Raw genomic sequence first — 22450 nt, 5'->3', positions numbered from 1 at the left:
TCAGTGTTTCAAGTACTGTTGTCTGCTAATAAATATGAGGCCATTAAGCCTTTTTGATGCCAAACTGTCATGTATTTGTCAGGATGTATCCAGCATCTCAAAGTAACCATTTTGCCTCACAACTGTTTGAGGCTGGAGTATTATCTTTAACTCTGTCACTTTAAGGCAATTTCTGACTCCTTTAGAGTCCATTTTGGGCACACAGGAATTTAGAGATATACACAAGAAATGATCCTCATGTTACTCAAATGTGCTTTTGTAATTTTGTATCTGGCTTTTCTAGTAGTCAAAGAAAAAATACATTTCCTGGAAATGTACAAAGTTTGGTTTGACTGGCCATAATGCTTTTCTACCTGTCATTTTGGTCCATCTTGTAAATATGTAAGACACACAACTGGAATATAATTTTAAATATTCATTTACCTGACATATAATAAAAGATATATTACATTACATCTCTCACATTTAAGTCCAGTGTTTGTTTTAAAAAACAGAAAAGCCTCTAAAAAGTATCGTAACTGACAGATGTTCTATGATAAGGTGATAGGCTCTATGACTAGGGAGAGAGCAGTGGGTGTAATATGCCTTGACTTTAGCAAACCTTTGTCACCGTCTTCCAAGACATTCTCATTCATTGGAGTAACAAGCAGAATCAGCACCTGAGTCAAACCCTGCAGGAGGGAGAGGGGAGAGCATGGATTCCCAGGGGTGGGTGTGATTCTGATAGTAGGGAGACAGCACGCTGGTTCAGACACTGGGGGCAGTAGTCCTACCCATTCTGTGAACTATAAATAGTCTCTGGTTGAGCTGGAGCTGCCACCACCACTACCTGCTCTGCTCACTCTAACTGTCAAGCTTAAAGTAGCAGCAGCAGTCAGGGACCATTCTGGAGTTCCTGACATGGGTATGCTATCAGGGTACAGACTCCGCAGGGCTGGGGAGTGATTCCAGCGCTCCTCCTAGCTCATTAACTGGGCCAGGTGTCCTTCTGACACACATTACTACTGTTCTCATTATCAAACAAATGAAATACAAACTAGATTAAAGTACTGTAATGTGCATACATAACTGACTGGATCATCATGCTCAGCAAGTAGTCATCAGTGGCTCAATAGCTCAATGTCTTTTTGGAGTGTTCCCCAGGTGTCTGTCCTGACTCCAGTGTTGTTTATTATCTTCCCTAATGATTTTGATGATGGGATTAAGTACTTGCTTAGCAAATTTGCAGATGAGCCAAGTTAGGTGGAACTGCAGATACTCTGTAGGGTAGGGCTAGGGTCCAGAATGAACAGGATAAATTGCAGAAATGGTCCTCAACCAATCAGATGAAATTTAACAAGGACAAGTGTAAAGTATTCCACTTGGGATGGAATAATTGCTTGCACAAATACAGACTGAAGAATGACTGGCTATACTGCAGGACTGCAAAAGAGGACCTGGGGGTTACAGTGGACCGTAATCTGAATATGAGTAAATTTTTGCAACCCCCCCAAAAACAAACAAACAAAAACAAGCATCCTGGGTTGTACTAACAAGAGTGTAACTTGCAAATCAACGGAAGTGATTCTTTCACTTTTTTGGCACTGGCGAGACCTTAGCGGGAGTTCTGTGTCCAATTTTGGGTCCCTCATTTTGCAAGGCCTCTGCATTGCACCTGGGTAACTAGGTCAGTAACTCAACCAACCCCAAAGCAGTGCCAGCTGACCCTCAACCCACTGATTGATTCTAGACCTGCTTTTAAGGAGCTCTTTGCCCCCGGACAAGGAGCACCTGGCCTCTGCTTGCAACAAACTAACTTCAGTCTGTGAGTAGCTCTCATCTGTGAGACCTCCCTGGTGCCTGCTCCACTATCCCTGTCCATGTACTTCATCCCTGAGCTTCAGAACCCTGGTATGACCTCAGCTCGCTTCCCAACATCCACTTCTGATAGCCAGCTGGCTTGGTATATGAACCCCGATTTGACCTCAGCTTGCCCCCTTGCTATCGATGCTGGTAACCCTCCCTCTACCAGCTCTAAACACTAGGCTTAACACCTCCGTGGACCCTGATGCACTTCAAGAAAGATGTGAACAAATTGGAAAAAGTCCAGCATAGATTAAGAAAAATGATTAGAGCCCTGGAAAATATGATTTATGAAGAAAGGCTCAAAGAACTATGGTTACTTAGTCTGGAGGAGGTAGGACTGAGAAGGGACTTAATAACAGCCTTCAAACATCTGAAGGGAAATTATAAAGAGGATGGAGGATCTGTGGCTGTAGGGAACAGGACTATGAGAAATGGCCTGAAACTACAGCAGGGGAAATTTAGGTTGAAGATTAAGAAGTTTCTGATTACGAGGGTGATTAAGCATTGAGACAAGCACCCTAGAGAGGTTGTGAAAACTCTAGCCCTGGAAATTTTCAAGAGCAGGTTGGACAGACACTGGGATGGAATGGTTTAGTCAGGGATGATCCTGGTTTTAAACAGTGGGCTGGATTAGATGGCCTCATATAGTCCCTTCCAGTTGTACTTTCTTCTGTGGGATTTAGTACTATGTTATACAAGCACACATTTAGGTATATTTACTGTATTCCTACACTTGCTGTTTCTGCATAATTTGAATCAGATTTTAAGGGATTTCTGAGGGGTAAGGGAATCTAGAGACTTTAGAGAAATTTTTAAAATGTATTATTCACTAAACAGGCATACTGCCTGCCTAAAAATCACTAAACCTTACTGAATACAGCAATCTAATTTGTTATCTTCCATCAACAAGTCTACAGAACTTAGACAGAATACTGTGTCACATAACTTATTTATGTTCATTTTTAAAGGGAGATGCTAAATTACTAGTGTAAGGAGTGGAAGGTTTTTTAAAATTGGGGTACATTTTCACAGTATGAACAATTAGATCTCTTCCCCTATTTTCAATTACAACTCCTACAAGTAGTTTTAGAATTTATACATGTATGCCAAGTTTCACTGTAGGGTAAACTTTTATGACCACAACTCTTGGAAACATGGGCTGATAAGAACCCCCTTTTAAGGTAGTATTACTAACAAATACCACAGTTAAATCATAATCTTACAGCAGTTCTCACAAATCATTTATGTGGAGACACTGGCAAAAGTCAGAAAAGTTTTTCAAAACAGAAAATCTTTAAAATCCTATATATTAAGTCACCATACAATGTTACTAATTCTGGTCACATTTAATAGCATATTCAAACTCAGCATTTTTAAATATCTTTCAACCTCTAAGAGAACAAGAGAATGAATTTTAGAGATCAACCATAAGCTTGTCTGTGCCCACTAAGCAATATTATATGAAGTGGCCTTAACATTAAAATTAAATAACCATCATCTGAAGGGAAATTATAAATGGAGACAAATCTGATAGCAGGGTTGAAGTCTTGGACTTCAAAAATGCAAATTTCAACCACCTCAGGTCATTAATAAGGGAAGGGCTGTGGGACCAGGGACCGAAGGTGAAAGGTATGCATGAAGAGTGGTCATTCCTTAAGGACATGATCCTTGAAGCACAAAGGAAGTCCATTCCCATGCAGAGAAAAGGTAGCAAAAGGGCTGGGAATCCCTCTTGGCTAAACAGGGAGATCATGGTCCTCTTAAAAAGGAAGAAAAATGCTTATAAACAATGGAAGCTCAGGGCAGGCCCCAAGGAGGACTACAAAATGACAGCCTGCACTTGTAGGGAACAGATTAGAAAGGCTAAAGTGATGACTAACCTTAAACTTAAATTTAACTAAACTTAAATTAGCAATGGGAATCAAGGACAACAAGAAGTCCTTCTTTAGGTACATAGGAAACAGGAGGAAAACAAATGAGAGTGTGGGGCCACTGCTCAACAACTCAGGACATCTGGTTACCAGCACTCAGGAGAAAACTGAACTCCTGAATGACTACTTTGCTTTGGTTTTCCCCTTGTCCCAGTGAAAAACCACGCCAGGTAGAGTACAGAATGATCAGGGTAGGAATAACTGCCTTCCTACTATTACCATTGAATTGGTGTGTGATCAATTAAAAAAATTAGACATATGCAAGTCGGCAGGACCGGATGAACTTCATCCGAGAGTGCTGAAGGAGCTGGCCGAAGTCATCATGGAACCCCCAGCAAAACTCTTCCACAATTCGTGGTGCTCTGGAGAAGTCCCTGAGGACGGGAAGAGGGCCAATGGCATGCTCACCCACAAGAAAGGGAGGAGGGAGAACCTAGATAACTACAGGCCAATTAGCCTTAACTTCTATCCCAGGGAAAATACTGGAAAAATTCATCAAGGAGTCTATCTGCAATAAGCTTGCAGAACATAGGATTCTAAACAACAGCCAGCAGGGCTCTGTCACAGGCAGGTCTTTTCTTACCAACCTCAACTCCTTTTATGACCAGGTAACTCGCCACCTGGATGAGAGGAGGTTGACATTGTATACCTTGACTTCAAAAAGCCTTTCATCTGGTATCCCACTATGTCCTTACAAGGAAGTTGGAGGATTGTGTAAGGAGGACTCTTAACTCTGAGACAGTCAGTGGGTGGGAAACAGGCTGCGGGGTAGGAACAAGCGAGTCCTAATGAATGAATCTGTGTCATCCTGGTGAGAAGTGGCCAGCAGTGTCCCGCAGGTGTCAGTGCTTAGTCCAGTACTTTTCAACATCTTTATCAATGATTTGGATGTGGGGCTGAAGAGGTCTCTGGCCAAGTTCATGGATGAGACCAAGTTATCGGGGAGCATGGTCACACTTGAAGATAGGCTACAGATAAAGGCAAACCTAGACAGGTTATCAAGTTGGGCAGACTGGAACAAGATGAAGTTCAATGTCAAGAAATGTAAAGTGCTCCACCTGGGGATAAACAACCACCTGCACACCTACAGGCTTGGTGGTGCCAAGCTGACCAGCACCACAAATGAAAGGGACCTGGAGGTAATAATAGACCACAGTAAGCATATGAGCTGGCAGTGCAACGCTGTAGCCAGTAGGGCAAATAATACTCTGACAAGCTTGAGAGAGTCCAGAGAAGAGCCACGCATATGGTCAGAGACTTGCATGGCAAGCCATATGAGAAAAGGCTGAGGGACCTGGGACTCTTCAGCCTGAAAAAGAGAAGGCTGAGAGGGGACTCGATAGCAGCTTACATTAGGGAGTACATAAAAGGTTCAGTGAACAACTGTTCACCAGGACACCCTTGGGGAAAACCAGAAGTAATGGCCAGAAACTCCTTGGAAGACCATTGCAGACAAATCATACTTCTATAATATTCACAGTGTATCACTGTTAAATCTCATCTTTAATGAGCTGATTTAGCTGAAAAGTCCACTTAGAATTGAAGGATAGCAAAGACAAGTTCCCCTGAATGATTAAATTACAAAGACTATTTATATGTTCCCATCTGTAATAAAAGATAATACATTAATGACCCTGGCACTATGTGCAAAAATTCATGATATCTACAAGTAACTGATCTTAAATTGTTTTAGCATACAGGTTGGTCTGTAGTCTCCTTATTTGCTGTGTCAAAAGTAAACATTAAAACATTTCTTAATGGAGTACCGAACTGAAGCAGGAAAAAAAGGAAAAAATAGAATTTTGTTGCTTCAATAAATTCTATCACAAATTTATTTGCCGTTGAAGTTGCTAAGTAAGGTTTACAAGGTCTAGGTATACTAGTGCGTCAGTCTTCAGTTGGTGAATGCTCCACTGGATTGGATCCTACTTGCTCAGTAATTGCAAAGGAAGCCATATAGAAACTGAGTATGTGCTCCTCGGTTTCCAATTAGGAAACTCTGTAACACAAAAGGATAAGGAGGGATAAAGAACAAGAGTTGAAGATGACCTTCAAAGAGTTATCAGCAAGGAGCTTCCCATCTGTAAGTCTCATGAATCTTTGTAAAAATGAAATGATAGATTGGACCTCAAAGTCTACAAAGTCCCCCTCTTTCTCAGAAGGTGAATTCAGAGTAAGCAATTATATGCCATTGACTAATCTTTTTTACAAGGGAAAGTTCATCTATACCATCACAGTGATAGCCAGGTGGTTTTCTAAACAAAATCAAATTGCCTTGAAGCATAACAGATTCACTTGCAAACTCTGCTATTTCACCCACATTCTCTAAGAGGTTCTTCCATTTTATTTAAGTTAGTAGAAGGAATACTGTTCCCTTTGACGGTTCACCAAAGAAATCTGCTTGAAATTCTAACTGCAGAACTACACTCCTGAGAGAGTCCAGCAAACTAGAGATTACATATTCCAGGTTTTCACTAGGAAGCTGGTTTAGGAAGAGAACTATCTTATCACTACATGAGATCCTCTTGTTCATCCCTAAGAAGCTGCCAGTAAGTCCCAGGAGAACTGTTCTGAGTATTACATAAAGTACAAACATACAATTCTACAACATTCTAATTCTAAAACATACAACATTCTACCAAGCTCACCTGGGGGAGCTTGGTAGAATGTTTAAGAGGGAACCCAAATGAAAGTCTGACTAGACTAGAAAGTAAGTTCTTTCTGAGAGTGAACAACAGGCAGTTAGCATACTGAAAAAAAAACATTTAAGAGGGACTTAAGGATACCTGAATAGGGGTGAGAATAGAAGACATCAGACAAGGAAGATACCTTTTCAGGGACAGACATAAAAACACATAAAAGCCAACAGATTGGCTTGATTTTTGCATAAAGCAGTAGTAGCTGTTTAAGAGTGGGAAGCAGAAGTACCCCAAAGAGCTTCAGTACCATACTTACATATTTTTGGTGACAAATTTATGCTTAAATTTTTGGACTCTGTTTGCCTTTATAGCCGTTGTTATATGTGCCTATTTCAAAGTCATCATTAGTATATTGTGTAGTTCAAACATAACAAGAAGTAAGAAAACATAACAGTGTAAGGAATTCTTAAAGAATTTTTATGCTGAAATTGTAAAAATAATCTATCAAATTACTTTACACAACTCTCATTTTATCTACCATAATAAATTAAATGCTGTGCAGAAAAAGATCACGTTGCCTTTAAACTTCTTACTTTGAAACTAGTAAGTACATTAAGTGCTACTTTTATGGAAAGAACTGACAATAAAACTATATGAAACAACAAATGATGTGATGTTTAAAATAGCTATTTATAAGAGGGAGTAATGAAAGAGAAAATTTACTTTTTAAAAGGTGCCACTACTTAACATTTTTAAAGATTTCTTTTGTACTTGAGAGACAATAAGAAAGTCTTTGATTTTCTATATACCATTTACAGAGTTAACTGTATATCATACAAATTATTTCAGTTTTTATCCAAATCTTCTGTTAAATTACCCATGTAATTATCCCAAGAGAAATCATTATACTTTTTATTGTTAATTTCATTAACACTTTAGTGGTAAGAGTTTGGCTGTATTTAAATGTAGTTGTCACAGTCTTTATTACTACAATTAAAGGGATCATTTCCATATTATTCTAGAGGGTGGTTTCTTGAGGGGGTGTATAATTACTGAATTACAGCAATAACAGAAAGTTAATACCCACCAAAAATACAGGCAAAAATAAAAAGCCATCATATTACTATAACGTATACTTTTCTCTGATCCCAATGGCAAAATTTATCTTTTAAATATACTGGTATTAGAATGGGACTACATTAATTACAGATGCCTTCTGAAAATGATGACGTGATCTGATAGCTGAATACCCCTTAACAGGCCTTTGCCAATAAGTCACCGAGCATGGTAGCTAAGTAATCTGATGTAACAGTGCTGGAACTAGAGAAAACCTCAGATACAAATACATTCAAATATCTGGAGTTCTTTAAAGACAAAGCAGATATCACTTACAACATGATAACTTGCTAACTATTACAGCAACTTATCACTTCATCAGCAAACACAGTATTATACCTTTCTGCCATTTATGCACATTTAAGTTAATACCGTGGTGCTGATTTACCATTGTATCACTCCAATTTTATACCAGTGTAACTCCATTGATTTAAAAAGTTATACTGGTATTATACTGAAGTAACATTGTGACAGGTGATTAAGATCCAGTAAGTAGAAAATATGGGAATTAAATAAAACATCATTATTAGATGTTCAAGTTCAAAACTAAGGTAAGGAAGAGATACCTGTAACCTCTCTGTATAAGGAATTCCTGCTTCCTGCACAAAGGGGGCTCGAGCCAGGCTGGTTCACTGACCTCCCTTCCCCAGGCCTCTAAAGAGGCCTTTTCATGGCCATTGTTTGGAAAAGGATAAGAATTCAAGAGAGAGTAGGCATCAGCAAGTCCAAGTAGAGGCACATCCCTCCCTCACTTCAACTCTTCTGCCAGAGCTCAATTACATTTACACATGGAAAATGAATGTGCCTAAATGAACTCCAGCACCATTCGCACCACAGTTCATTGCTCCCAGGTACAGCACTTACACATGTGCCCAGGACCACAGCACATTGAACTGGGACAGCGCAGCCTTGGTTGGCAGGGAAACTGGGGGGTCAGCCTGCCAGCCTGGAGCTGCTCCATCCCAGTTCAACATGCTGAGGAGGGCTGGCTGAGGCACGAGGGTGCTACTGTGTGGGCTAGACAGCAGGCAACCCCCACATTGTAGCACCCTCATGCCCTAGTCAGCCCTGGTCACCATCTACACATGCACTGCAGTGGAGTAAATAACTCTACTGTAGGATAGTACTTGTGTCAGGAAATACTATCAGTGGAGTTAATTAGTCTAGTCTAACCTAATAGCCCCACATGTGTAGATGGTGATGCTTTGCTGCAGAGCTAATTAGTCAACTCAGCAGTAAAGCAGACATTTAGATGTCCCCGGTGAGGATGCATTTCAGCCTGGGGAGTGCCCACAGAAGACCAAAGCTAATGTAGAAGGTTACGACCAATTCTAGCCTCCCATTCATTTCAACATTTAGGGGAGGATCAAACAATCCTCTCTGAGTTCTGTGAGAATTAAATCTCTATGAGATTTCCCTATCACTTCCTTTGCAGGGTTTTACTATAGGAATGAGTAATACATCCCCAACATATTTGGCTGAGCAAGTAATAAGAGCTTATCTATCTTATCTTAGCTTCTGTTCCTCTTAATCTAATATTTTGTGGTATTAGTTTATACTACATCACTGCAATACAACTGGTATCTGTGCTCCAAATGCAAGAGGTAGGGCACAGTTGCACGTCACAGACTAACTAAATCATAGATACATAAGCATTCATAAGCAGCATCTTACTTTATCAGATGCATGCCTTGTACTGACTTTAGGCTAACATAGCTAACTACATTTCTGCATATAGTACTAGGATACCCAGAGTGTTGGAGGTTAGGGAGAAGCCCTTGCCATTTCCATGCAGGAAAGCTCTGCACTTGCCTCTTCACTCTACTCAAGTTTTTACTCCTATTTTATCCATACATAATTGTGAGTTACAGAATTGTCAGTAAAAGGTTAAAGATACATATAAAAAATTAAATATCTGGTTACCACTGCAGTAACTGTGTGTGTGTGCGTGTGCATGCACATGCGTGTGTGCGCGTGCATGCACATGTGTATCTACAGAACTACTGCCAATGTATTAAAATTTGAAAAAAATGAAAATAATTTGATATATTCTTGTTTTCATAATCAGCTACTACTTTCTGGACAAATCAATTCAATAAACATTTTTATTTAAGAATGCATAGGATTTTATTTTGTAACTTAACTATAGAAAAAGTTTAAGAATGTTTGTAGATGCGTCTAGTTTGACAGCTTAGTGTGTTGGATGTGACTTTCACAGTCTGTTGGCAGTTTGTAGGAAAGCCATCACACCTGTGACTTGGTCGTTGATTAATGAGTCTTTCAACTCATTGCTACCATCTGAAGAAGGGCCATGGCCTTTCCAAGCTTCACTGGTTTATTCGCCTTCAACTGCAGTTCTACCAAGGTATCTTCCATAAAGAAAATCACACCTGGTTAAAGCTAATGAAAACCTCAATATGTCATTTTCTAGACAAGTCAAAAAGCATGTAAAACTAGACAAAAGATGTATTCAAGCAACAAGAATGCAGTTTTGTCATAACCTGTCAATCTAAAGACTAACATAAAAAAGCTTTCCTCGATGACATTTTTCATAGTGTCAACTTCAAGAGTGACAGTTTTGAATTCCCTCTTTACTACATGATGCAAGATGTACAACAGTGTCCGGTGCTATACAAAGCTCAAATATTGTTGGTGGATTAAATTTAGTCCAAGCAAACTGGCCTTTCTAATACCTTGTGTGCAATAATGTGGCTATGTTTGCTTCAAAAGCTATTCAAGCCTAATTCCCTGAATGGACATAGGTCCTCAAGAATGGAAAGAGTGTTAAAAATAAGAGGTGTGCCAGGATTCATCACTGAGGCATCCTGAAGCGCCTCATTTTCAAAATCACTACACGCTATTGAGAAAGATAAAGTACAATATTTGGGCCTAAGCACTGAACTGTGAGTCAAGAGATCTAAGCTCGGTTTCTGGCTTTGCTACAAACCTTTTGTACAACTCTGGAAATGAGACTTAAAGATCTCTCTGTCAGATTCTCCATCAGTTGACCATGGATGCTAATACTACTTTCCCTACATATTGGGATGTTGAGAGGATTTTGAGGCCTTTGGATGGAAAGTGGTACTAATGCAAAGTATAATCAACTATTGTGTATTATTAGTAGCTGAAAACTCCTAACGTAAAGAAGCAGAACAAAAGAACGTGTTGGTGGGCAAGACTAAACTTCTAACTTGTACCACGTGTCCTTTTGTTTTCCTTTGGAGTATAGAGTCATCAAGCTCTCAGTGTAGGTAGGTGGCTCAAAAGCGTGTAGTAGATGGAACAACCACTCGGCATGTACTAATGCATAGAGAACTCTTCTACTTAATGTCCAGAACCCATGATACAACAATAGATAGGAAAAAAAGATCGCAAACTGGAGGTGTAGCAATAAAGATAAACTTAAGATGCAAACTGGAACAACAAGGAGAGGGAGAGCATTTCAAACAAGTATGATTACTGGTGGATGAATGTCTCTATTTGCTAATAAAAAGATGGATCAGCTGTGTACTAATAATACATAGTATTATATGTCTCAAACTTCTATCAACCTAGCAGTTCTATGAACTGGTCAGCTTTGAAAATGCAGCGTCTGGAATAGACAATTTCCAGAGGTACTATGTCAACAATTTCTGAACTGATATGACCCCCATTTGCACATCCTGGTGGGTCAGGGCAGTCTGACACAATTTTATGAATGTCTACTTTGACATGAAAAAGAATATTGGAACCAAAGCTGAGAATACCTGGCCTGTCTGTCAATGTGATCCCACCATGCTCTGCCAGTTCTCTTACACTAGAAGTGCCAGTTCATATATGTGGAATCTAAGCAGTTATCAAGTTTGCTAGGTCTAAGCAGTTATTAGTTACTAAGTTATCAGTTACTAGTTAACTAAGCAGTTATCAATCTAAGCAGTTATCAAGTTTGCTATCAATATAACCCCCCCACACACACACTATTGCTAACATCTGTTGTTTCAAAAATCATTTATCCCGTTGCACAAACATTTCAAGTGCAAACCGGAGAAAGAAACACAGCCTTACCTATGTGCTTTCAGGTTGAACCCATTTCTGCACAGGAAGCCAGACAGAACAGACAATAGACTCATAGTGCTACAATAAACTATGAACCAATTCTAGTTGGTGAGATGTTAAGTATCAGCTCACATATGCAAGGTACGAGGCATAAGAAACTTATTGGCAGGACTGTCTAACATGTGCCCATATACATATGCACCAGGATGCTGATCCTTCCTGCATTGTAGATGTTACCTATATCCTATTTGTGGCATGTCAGCAGCTATTGTATATACATGAGTGATTCTCTCACAACCAAACTACAAGACAACATGCTCATTTTTGTGTAACGGATTACGGTGCTCTTAAATTTCAAGCATATGTGATCATACCATGTATTCTCTTCTTATATCAAGACATTTAGAGCAAAACTCAGCTTGCGGACAACCTTTCAATTTCAACACTACATAACACATTTTTCAGCATGTTGATCAACTGGATTTTAAAAGAGCATTTTCTGGATATATAGATAATCAAAAACACAATGAACATTACGAATGTAAACATTTTCCATAAATAGTTCACCATATGGCTACCATTTGCAACAGATGGTGTCTGTGTACCCACTAGAATATACAAGAATTATGCCGTTTTGCCCTGTGATAATTCAAAATTCTAAACAAGGAAAATACTTTGACTTTATTTTACTTGCAATAAAACTTTAACAAGACATTAAATAAATATTAAACCACATCACCTAACACTTGCTTGGGAAACAAATCTTACAAAATTATGTAACATAATTTATAACCTAAATTTATTTATGAACAATTTATACCCCTTTGTTCTTGTACCCGTATATTCCTCTACCACAGGCATGATCAAACCCTGGCCTGCGGGCCAGATCTGTCTCACAGAACCATGTCATCTAGTCCACTGGGCTCCCCACGGGTCTGAAAATTTGGTAGTGGGGAAGCAGCCGCAGCACTAAATGCTGCTCTCCTGCTGCCAAATTTCTGGACCCATCAGGAGCTTAGCAGGCCAGATGGTATGCCCCTGCACATTAAATCAGGTGTGCAGGGCCAAGCAAGAGCTGCATTGGGCCCAATCTGTGAGCGATGGACCCAACCCCACACACTGACCCTATGAGGGATCTGATCCATGAACCAGCCCTGCTCTACAGATCTGGTTCATGGGGTCAAAAGTTTGAGCACTACTGCTCTAACATAAGTAGATGTCCCTCTATTTCTTACCCTTGCGATGTGTTTATAAATACCCTCTCACAGCCTTCAACATAATGAGCTAAATAAGCCAGACTTGATGGGTCTGTTTAAATTGTGTGACTGTAGGCTGGGGTACTGTAGGAAGCACGCCTCATCTACTCTACATGAGCTATACCAAGGGTGGGCAGAATGCAGCCCGCAGGCCCCTAAAAATTTAGAAGATTAATATTTATCTGCCCCTGGCTGCCTGTCATGTGGCCCTCGATGGCTTGCCAAAACTCAGTAAGCTGCCCTCTGCCCAAAATAATTGCCTGCTCCTGAGCTATACGATGTTGATTTATTAAGCTAAGTCAGGCTATTGGCATCTCTCCAAATTATTTTGGGTAACAAGACAGACCTCACCAACACTGGATCTCCAATGGCTGTCTGATAGCTTGTTACTGGCTAAACGAAGTCTGTTCTGAAAAGGGATTTTGGCAAGGCAATCACCAGTTATTTGAATAGAGAAACACCAAAGCAACACCTTTTCAAAGCAGCTCACTTGTAATGACCAGCCAGGCCAGAAAACTATCATTTTCTTTTTTTTCATCAATGCTTGAGGCTTTATAATGAAGAACATGATGACATTGCTAATACTTTTTTATTCTTCTTCTCTTTTTTTCTTCCCCTAAGTATTGTTAAAGCTATTCAGCATTGGCAGTATTGGCAGTTTTGTATATCTTTGAGGCAAAGAATGTAATGGAAGTCAAAGTCAGGAAATCAAATAGCTAGGCCAGTTTCCTTGCTGATTAGTCAAGGACATTTGCAGCTAACTCTCTTCCCCAAAACCTCATCATCTAGTAGGTTTACCTCAGAGTCATTCTAAGAGTGCTCCTCTGTTTTCATTAGTTTTTTTAATGACTTCTCTGTCTTTGTGTTTTTTCAAAGCTTTTGCTTACTCCCTGCCCTCAGGCTGTCTCTCTCACACACACAAACATATGCAGGGTCACACACATGTACTCACAATTCCTCACATCCACACATATGTACTCACAACTCACAATAAAAGAAAACCTAGCCCTCAGTATTTCCATTTACCCCTCAGTGAAACCCCTCTACTTACAAAACATAGATCCTGGCTAACATTGCATGTGACTCCTATTGAGGTATTGGCTCATATTGTTTCAGCTATCTCAATCCTTAAGGAGCTTAATGGTTGTTACCCTAAATGAAGGATAGCTATTAGCCTGACCAGCTTCAATTACATTTCTCTCAATCCTCCCATAATGATATCATCAAGGTTATGTCACAAAAATTAAAACACTGCACTTGTTCACAACTACTGGTTTCCCTCACCAACCATGGTTTTGCCAGCCCTGGTTTTGAGTACCCACGCTTCAGAGAAGTGGGGGGGTAGAGTCTGAAAATACCCACCACAAATGCTCTGGCCCTGCTCATGCCTCTCACTCCCTCTCCACAACCCCCACAGCCTTTTTGGTGCCCCTCACCCCCCACCCACAGGCCCTGCTCCCCACAACCCTGCCAGTTTTGCCAACCATGGTTTTGCCAGTCAAAGAAACTTTCAGGAACCTAACCCCTGTGGTTGATGAGGGAAACCTGTATGTACAAATTGGCAGGTTGAATTTTCTAAAAATACATATGTAGACTTGACTTTTAACTCATTGTGTAAAGCATTCTGGTTCTTAGTGGAGCTTTTAAAAAGTAGATTCTTTCAGCAAGTCTACTTTATGTGTACAGACTTACAAGCTATACGAATGAAGGTTAAAAAAAGATGATGGAGAATACATTAGTATAGGTGAACGATATTCATTTAGCAAAACAGCAGTAGCTCATTTTGCTGTACCAAAAAGCAATAGTTACAAACTAAGGAATATATGAATTAAATGGTTACTAAAGGCAGTAGCTTTTCTTTTTCTGAACACTTATTTTGTGTATTGTAAATAGAGAGTTTCCTTTCAGAACAGCATACCTTTAAGGTGGTATAAATATGTACTGTATATTTATGGATTAGCAAAGAATCAGCACATCTCTGTATGTGTGCATATGTAAAATGTTTTCTTACCCGTGAAAAGCATATGTAAATTAGCTATAAATTAGCTTAATGTTGTAAATTATTAATAAGTGAACTTATTCAAACACTATTTCCATCACTCCCACAGCTAGAATTATGGGAAGAAAATGTAAAACCAGCCACTGAAGAACTGCATATCCTTTCTCTTGCCATTAAGAAAACTAGATCAAAATATTTGAACTATGAATAAGGATGAACATTTATCTTTACTTTTTTCTGCCCTTGTTAGTTTAAGAGATTGGTTCCTATGGTCTTCTTAAATTTAAAAAACATTGACTTGATGTAACATCACTAAACATGCACATCTTGATGTTAAATATGTTCTAAATACACTTTTATTTTAGGTGTCAGAGTAGGTAGGACAATATTCAAATGCATAGGTGGAGCCAGCATGGAACAGTCTGAAAAAAATCATTCCCCCTTTTTCAGTAGTGGAAGGCTTTTGTCTTCCACTAATGAAAAAGTCTTTTGTCTTCCACTACTGAAATAGCCAGCTAATGAATCTGACCACCATTTGTAGGCTTTAGAACAAAGTTTCTTTCATCTAACTCAGTCACTAGGCTGGGGAAGCACTTCTGTTGTAAATGAATCTCCACACTAATTTTACCCACTTTTTCCACTTTTTTTGCAGAAGAAACAGTAGAGCAACTTAATTTAGTGTATAATAGATGGCATTTCTTCTTAAGCATAAAAAAAGAAATAGCCCTAGGCATCGCTGTGCACAGCACAATGAAACCATATATCCTTAGCGAACAACGACAACTGATTAGGGAAATAAGATGTTCACATTTGTTAAAGAAAGTGATAGAAAATAATATTAAAAACCATATAACACCTGTTTTGTAAACTGGTGGCATGGCTTCATTTTAAATACTGTAGTTAGTCTTGTTCATCTCATCATAGAAAGGCATATACAGGAGAAATAAAATGGAAAATGAATAGACAATCAATGAATGAATAAGGAGAAATAGGGCTTTCAAATAAGGAGAAATGATAAAAAGACAAATCAGAGATGACAAAACAAAGGTATAGAAAATAATGAGTAGTACAGAGAAGGTAAATGAGGTGCTCCTATTTACCATTATAATACCAGGACAAGGGGACTATTTTAATTTTAAGTCAACAGGGGAACTACAATAGCCCCAGAGAATCTTCCTTTTCAATTCAGAGCAGTCTTCCCCCAATGCCTTTGGCTCAGACTGATGCCTTCAAAACAAGAGAAGTATAACAGCCAGCTTCTTATCCTAGATTCCTGCCATAGAGAGTTATAGGTCCCAGTGGGTGCTTCTACACGAGATGCTTGATGCTCACTGGACTAATTCTACTGTGCATTAGCACAGCTGGCAAAAACCATGCTAATGTGCAGTAGACTTAGTCCAATGTGCATTAAGTGTTACAAAAAACCCATTAATCTGTACTGACACGCAGTAGCACTGATTACGGTGCATTGTTTAATACCCGTTATTACAAAATAATGGTGATTACAGCCCATTAATGAACATGTAGATGTTTCCATTGAGTAACGTGTATTTGTTTTAAAAGGACAAGCTTTCTTTTTGTTTTTAACAGAGAATAATTGTTAAGAAAAAGTAGGGAACTATCAAAGAGAAAAACAAATATAATATGCATTGTTTGTTTCTGAATCATCATCACTTAACTCTTGGTAAGACTGAAGTATTTATTTTTTGCAGAATAATAGTCTGGATGGGGGAACAATATTGTTCTTGGGGAAGAAGACTGGAAAACCATTTCACACCTATAATTGGGCCAAAATTAAGGGTGATAATTGTCTGTCCAAAGATAACCCTTTTACACAGGAAAAGAGCAGACAGGGCAGGAAAAATATTTTGTCTTTGAACTAGGTTCTAACACAATGTTTAAATAGGCAACTGAATAGGAAATAGGAGAACTTAAAGATGATATGACTATGCTGAATACATCTAGTAAGGTTAATCATTAAAAAAAGAATCAAGGGTTCCTAGTAGGTGAAAATATCAAAAATAGAAACTGTTACTTACATCTTAAGAAAATATAAGATGTACAATATTTTCAGAAACAATAATCTCCAATTTCTCTGTCTACAAACATGGACAGAATCCATTAATCCTAATATTTACGGATATTATTCATGCTCTGATTGCAAACCTAAGAGAGGCATATATAAAAAAAATCTAAATTCCAATGAAATTGCACTTTCTCCCTCTGCCTCTGGAGGAGTTTCAATTTCTGACTTTGAGAATGGCGATTCAAATAACAACAGTTCTGCCATTTCCTATATTGAAATAGGAAATCACATGCAGCAGAATTGAAGATTAACACTCTGGTTCATAGCCATCAAACTTAACTGTTGTGTACCAATCAGTAACAGCCCATATGCCACAGGCAACAACTGCTGAATAATCCACAAATATCTGGAAGCCTCAGTCTAGAACCTGGTTTCTTACCCGCCAAACTACAGGCCAATGCCATTTTAGGTAAAGGTTATCTCTCTGATTTGCATGAATTACCTGGCATTTATACTCTATGTGGGCTAATACCTAAAAGGAAACTTAATACGTACAAAACTAGTAAATTATAGAAGGAGCCCTGTCTATTAAGGAGAAAAATCTGTTGCTCAAAAGAAACCAGCATATACAGCATCTGGCACGAAGTCAGAAGCACCTTAAAAATGCTTTAAAAGAGGGGTGTCAAACTCAGTCTATGCCCAGAGCCAGATCCAGATCCAGACTGTGGGGCTTCTTCACAGGCCTGATCTAGCCCAGAGCATGGAGCAGAAGCAGTGGGACAGGTGGGGATGGTAGTAGTAGAGTAAGTGATGGTGGGACCAGAAACCACAGGGTGAGGGAGGCTGTCTTGGCACAGCCCTTGCTTGCCATCTTGCTGCTGTTGGCCATGTCCACTGGGGCCTAGAGGTCCCAGTTTCTGTAGCACACCTCTCTCTCTCATTTTTGGCAGTGGCTCCATGAACTGGATCTGGCTCATGGGGTGTATGTATGACACCCCAGCCTTAAAAGGAGGAAAAAGAAAATATTCTGTGAAGACCACCTAGACAGTTAAAATTAAAGAACCATGTCTCTGTAGGCTTTGCACTTATATCCTCTGGGAATCAGAGACAGAGGTGGCCCTTTAACAAACAGTCACCAGTGAGTAATATTTCTCTTAAAAGTAGGGTGACCATATGTCCCGGATTCACTGGAACAGTTACAGATTTTGGAGGCTGGTCCTGGCTGGCCAGTGAAAATTAAAATGAGTGTCCCAGGCGTGGGGCATGGAGACAGAGCAGAAGGAGGCCGGGTGAAATAGGAAGCCCTAGCAGACACTAAAATTGCTTGTTACTTCACAGATAATTGTTAGTACCTGAAGTAAAGAACAATGAGTCATTAACAGGCCATTTCTACATCTTGAGCTAAAGAATTAAACCTTCATAGCTGGGGGCTGTACATATATTCTCTGTGTATGAAGCACAGAGGGAAACCTGTATGTAACATATGCTCACCTGTGGGTTGAAATGTCATGCATATTCAAAATTGGCTTGAACTAGTGAACTAGTGATAAGAGATAACACAAGTACAGAATATAAATTGTACCTGCAAAGGCAATGTCTCAGACCAACACGGCTACCAAGTACACCCATTAAATATCTGTGCTTTTATTAAGCACTGGGATTACAAAAATAAACACTATATTTTTAAAAATAAACTGTTAGCAATATTAAAACGTACCTGGTTGTTTTAAAAAATAAATTGATATATTTCTGCGCTGTATTTAGTCTTTGCTAGGGCATCACTGAATTTACGTTTTCATCACCTAATTTAGGAAGCATTTTGTGAGTTCTGTGTTGCATTGTTGAAACTTATTTGAACAGCATGGATTTGAAAAGGCTAATTACTATTTAAAATACTGTTTATGGACAACTGCAAACAAACATTAGGAGGTCGGTAACAAAGAACAGACTTTTAGTCTTTATGCAAACTATAAACTGTTCATTGTTAGACTTTGTGCACACTAAATACAGAAAAGCAATTTTTATTGCTTACTTTATTGCTAGTTTAATTGTTTTAACTTACTTCACAATTTGCCACAAGATGTACTTCATGATACTGTAAAATAGCATAGAAAATTGGGAAGTATAGGCATTCTTTACCAGAATCTTATTACCTGTGTGCCAGGAGTGTTCTGAAGGTCATCTCATTCAGTTGCAGATAACTTGGCAGCAAGTTTGACCAATCCCAGTTCCATTCAGTAATAGCTGACTGTTGATATATTGGAAGAAGCTATTGTTAGTTATTAATCAGAGTTAATATGATCAGTAAATTAAAGCTCCAGCTGTGATAGACTAACTAAGAAGGAGGGGGGTCTAGAGCAAGGACTTAGACAGATGATATCAATCATGTCCACGGAAGAAGGTTTTTATTCCAATAAGACAGCAATTAATTTATAAATCCATTTGGGGATGTAGCCATTATTTATAAAAAGATAAATCAATTTTTGGAGTCGTTATTCTTCCAACTGTTAATGGCATTTTGCCCAACCACTTTCTCTGAGAGCTTGACTCTTTGTTTGAAAAGCAAAATAATTGGCAACTTTTTATGTATTGTAGCAATTTACATTTTCTACTGTCAGCAAAAAGTTTATCAAGAGGGAAAACTTGGTGTAGCTGGAACTCAGGATGCATGCTGTATCTTAATTAGTGCATGATATTTTACTTGTCTGTTGTTATGTAAGGCATTGCCATCATCAGATGGTTTTTATAAATAACTTTAAATATAGACAATATGAGCTCATGTAATGCCCTGTTGCTTATTTTATGAATAAAAGGTATCCTAACATAATTGTATGCAGATACATTACAGCAATCTATCAGCAATTGTATGCAGATAGATATACAACAATATTATACTTATAATGCAGCATTTGTTGCTATCTAATGTTAATTAACCTTATTAACTATAGTTGAACTGATCAGAAACAGTGATGATAATGTAATTAAGTTCAATATCCTTGAGGGAAAGATCAAGCCAAAATTAGATTGTGATACTAAACCTGGCAATTGGAATTTTTTTTTAAGATGAGGAAGTGTGTCAAAACTAAGGAAATTAAAATCCTTGCAATTCTACATGGAGGTTATATTACTTATGATGGGGAGTGGAAGACAAATATTAATGTATGTTTCTACATAGATCTGGTTAGGCAAGGTTAAAGAGCTTTTTCAAGGCAAACAAGTATCCTTCAGGAAAAGAGATGCAATTCAAATTAAACCAATACTGATAAGTGATAACAGGTAAAGTTACTCCTAAACATTTCAGGATTTATCTTCCTACAGATAAATTTTGGTGCTGCTGGACAGGGTTGAATGCATACCAGGCTTGTTCTCCTAGTCCCTCCACCTTACTTATAAGTCCTCCTCCCTCAATCCTCTTTTTATATATTTTTGTTCCTCTCTCTTGTATACACCCACACAATAAAAATATGGTGAATGGGACAGAGACAGAAACAATATGAGAAAAGTGCAGGGAAAAATAAATAAAAAGATGAGATTGAGAGCAAAAGGGGAAAGCAAAAAGATAAAAGTAATAGTGAATGAAAAAAGAAATGAAGAGGAAAAAAGAGTCAATGGAGTACAGTAATGAGTAAATGAAGAGGTAGATGAAAGTAGAAACTAGAAAAAGGGGAAGGGATGGCATCAGAAGAGTTGATGATCTTATGTTTTAAATATGAGTTTAGACAGACAATCATCCTGTACACAGACAAAAACATTAAAGGCAAAAGAAATTATCAGGGCTAACAGGAGAAAATGTAGAGAGCAAAAGTAAAAAGCATAAAAACAAACAAGAAATTCTGTAAACAGAAGACTGGGAGGGAACTGGTCAGTCTGCTGAATCTATTAGAAAGTAAGAGCAATTATGGACAGGAAAGTCACTCCAGAACAACAAAATAATTTTGTTCCAGCACACTTCATCACCAAGACTGTTGATGAGTTGTATGTTCTGGCCTTACTCTTATTAGCTAATAAAAGGAAGAACTTTCAGAGATTAGAGGTGTCAGGCAAATAGATAAAACTAAGAACAAGTCATGAGGACCAGATGATAAAGTTTTAAGAGTTCTGAAGAATCATAAGAATGACATGGCTGAATTATTAACAGGCAGACAAGGTTCTTTGGGTAAATCCAATATCTCTTATTAGACCAACTCAAATAGTTGGAAATTAGTTGGAAACTCAAATAGTTGAATTGATCTAATAAAAGATACCAGATTTACCCAAAGAACCTTGTCTGCTTACATCCTTAAACCAACACAGCTACAACCCACACCCCTGAATTGTTGTCAGAAACTGCGATCTTTCTAAACTCAGCTATTAAAGCAGAAGGCTGGACGATAACAAATTGCTTATCTTTAATTAAACTGTTAGAGTTGGTCATGAGGATTTCTGAACAGTGATCTTCATTTTAGGACCAAGTAAAGCTTTTGAATTTACAACTATTGCCCATCTTCATTAACATGATCTGATGGGGCCCTAACAAGCATAGCTTCAGAAAAGGAAAATCATACATTTTAATATACTGCAATTCTTTGTGCGTGTCAACAATAGCAGAGCAGAGAACAGCTTCATATAATTTGTCTAAACAAATAAAAAGCTCTTGAAGGGTTCTGTATCAAAAATCATTATTAAGGACCTATATTAAGGAACCTAAGCAGTTGTGAGCTAAAAAGAAAAACATTATCTTAGATTAGAAATTGGCTAGAGATCAGAGAAAAATAGCTGATTTTCTTAATGGCACAGTTTGGCCCCAGTCAACTCAGCTGTAAATGGGTACTTGGTCATTCCGGCTTTGCAGTCAACATTAGCCAAAAATGAAGTTAACTACATCTATACCTTGTATGCCATCGTCTATAGAAACTGGAATGCCTTAAACATACTAGCCAGATAACCTGTTATATTTAAGCAAAACTCTGACTCAGTGGGAAGATAATGTTGCTGCTTACATAGAACACAGGATAGATTTACGGAAGAGTTCTATTTTGGGTATGGATATGCATAATACTTAGACTCATTAAATGCAGTTTAAGTCTGAAACAGATATATGTACAAGCCTGTTAAACTAGTTTAAAGCTGTCTGTAACAGTTCAAAAGTATACCTGGACAATCAAGTACTATGTGAGCCAGGTCAATGCAATGCGTGGACACCAAGCATTCTGTGATATGGGCCTGGTCAGTCTTTCAAGCATCTCACTCTGCATGCCTTTTTCCCCCCTTTGTTGGCATTTTTTATCAATAAGTTCCCTTGCACTGCTTGTTCATTAACAGCCGTCTTTCTAACAGCCAGCTATGTCCTCATTCCCTAATTAACTATGGCCCCTCATTATGTTCCCCCAGCCCCTGGGAACCCAAAAATGTGGGGCCAAATACTCTCTGCCCCCCCTGGGCAACCACACTTCAATTTTACTGAACTCATATTTATAAGAGAAGGGAATTCTTAAGTCAGCTCACGGAGGCAGTTAGGTCAAACGATGTGGTCATCATGGCTGATCCAAACTTCCCAGACATCTGCTGGGAAGAACAGACAGCCAGGTCTGACTGCTCATGTAGGTTCCTAGCCAAGATACAGG

General features: G+C 38.6%; 1 protein-coding gene across 4 annotated transcripts in view; it reads right to left on the bottom strand.

Moving 5' to 3' along the window:
• KIAA0825 (KIAA0825 ortholog) overlaps window positions 1–22450 on the bottom strand; it is a 446673-nt gene that overhangs the window by 199112 nt on the left and 225111 nt on the right. For 3 of the 4 annotated variants that reach the window (XM_019516881.1, XM_019516884.1, XM_019516882.1), the window contains one exon: window positions 19001–19095. In XM_019516881.1, coding sequence (XP_019372426.1) covers window positions 19001–19095 — 95 coding nt within the window. Of the gene's footprint in view, window positions 1–16439; window positions 16988–19000; window positions 19096–22450 lie in introns of those variants that run through there. The other variant, XM_019516883.1, reaches the window with a different exon arrangement.

This window comes from Gavialis gangeticus, unplaced genomic scaffold (assembly GCF_001723915.1).
Source record: "Gavialis gangeticus isolate Ggan-Ray unplaced genomic scaffold, GavGan_comp1, whole genome shotgun sequence".
NCBI classification, from domain to species: Eukaryota; Metazoa; Chordata; order Crocodylia; family Gavialidae; genus Gavialis; species Gavialis gangeticus.
Note: the sequence above shows the minus strand (reverse complement) of the source record. Positions and strands in the feature narration are given on the sequence as shown.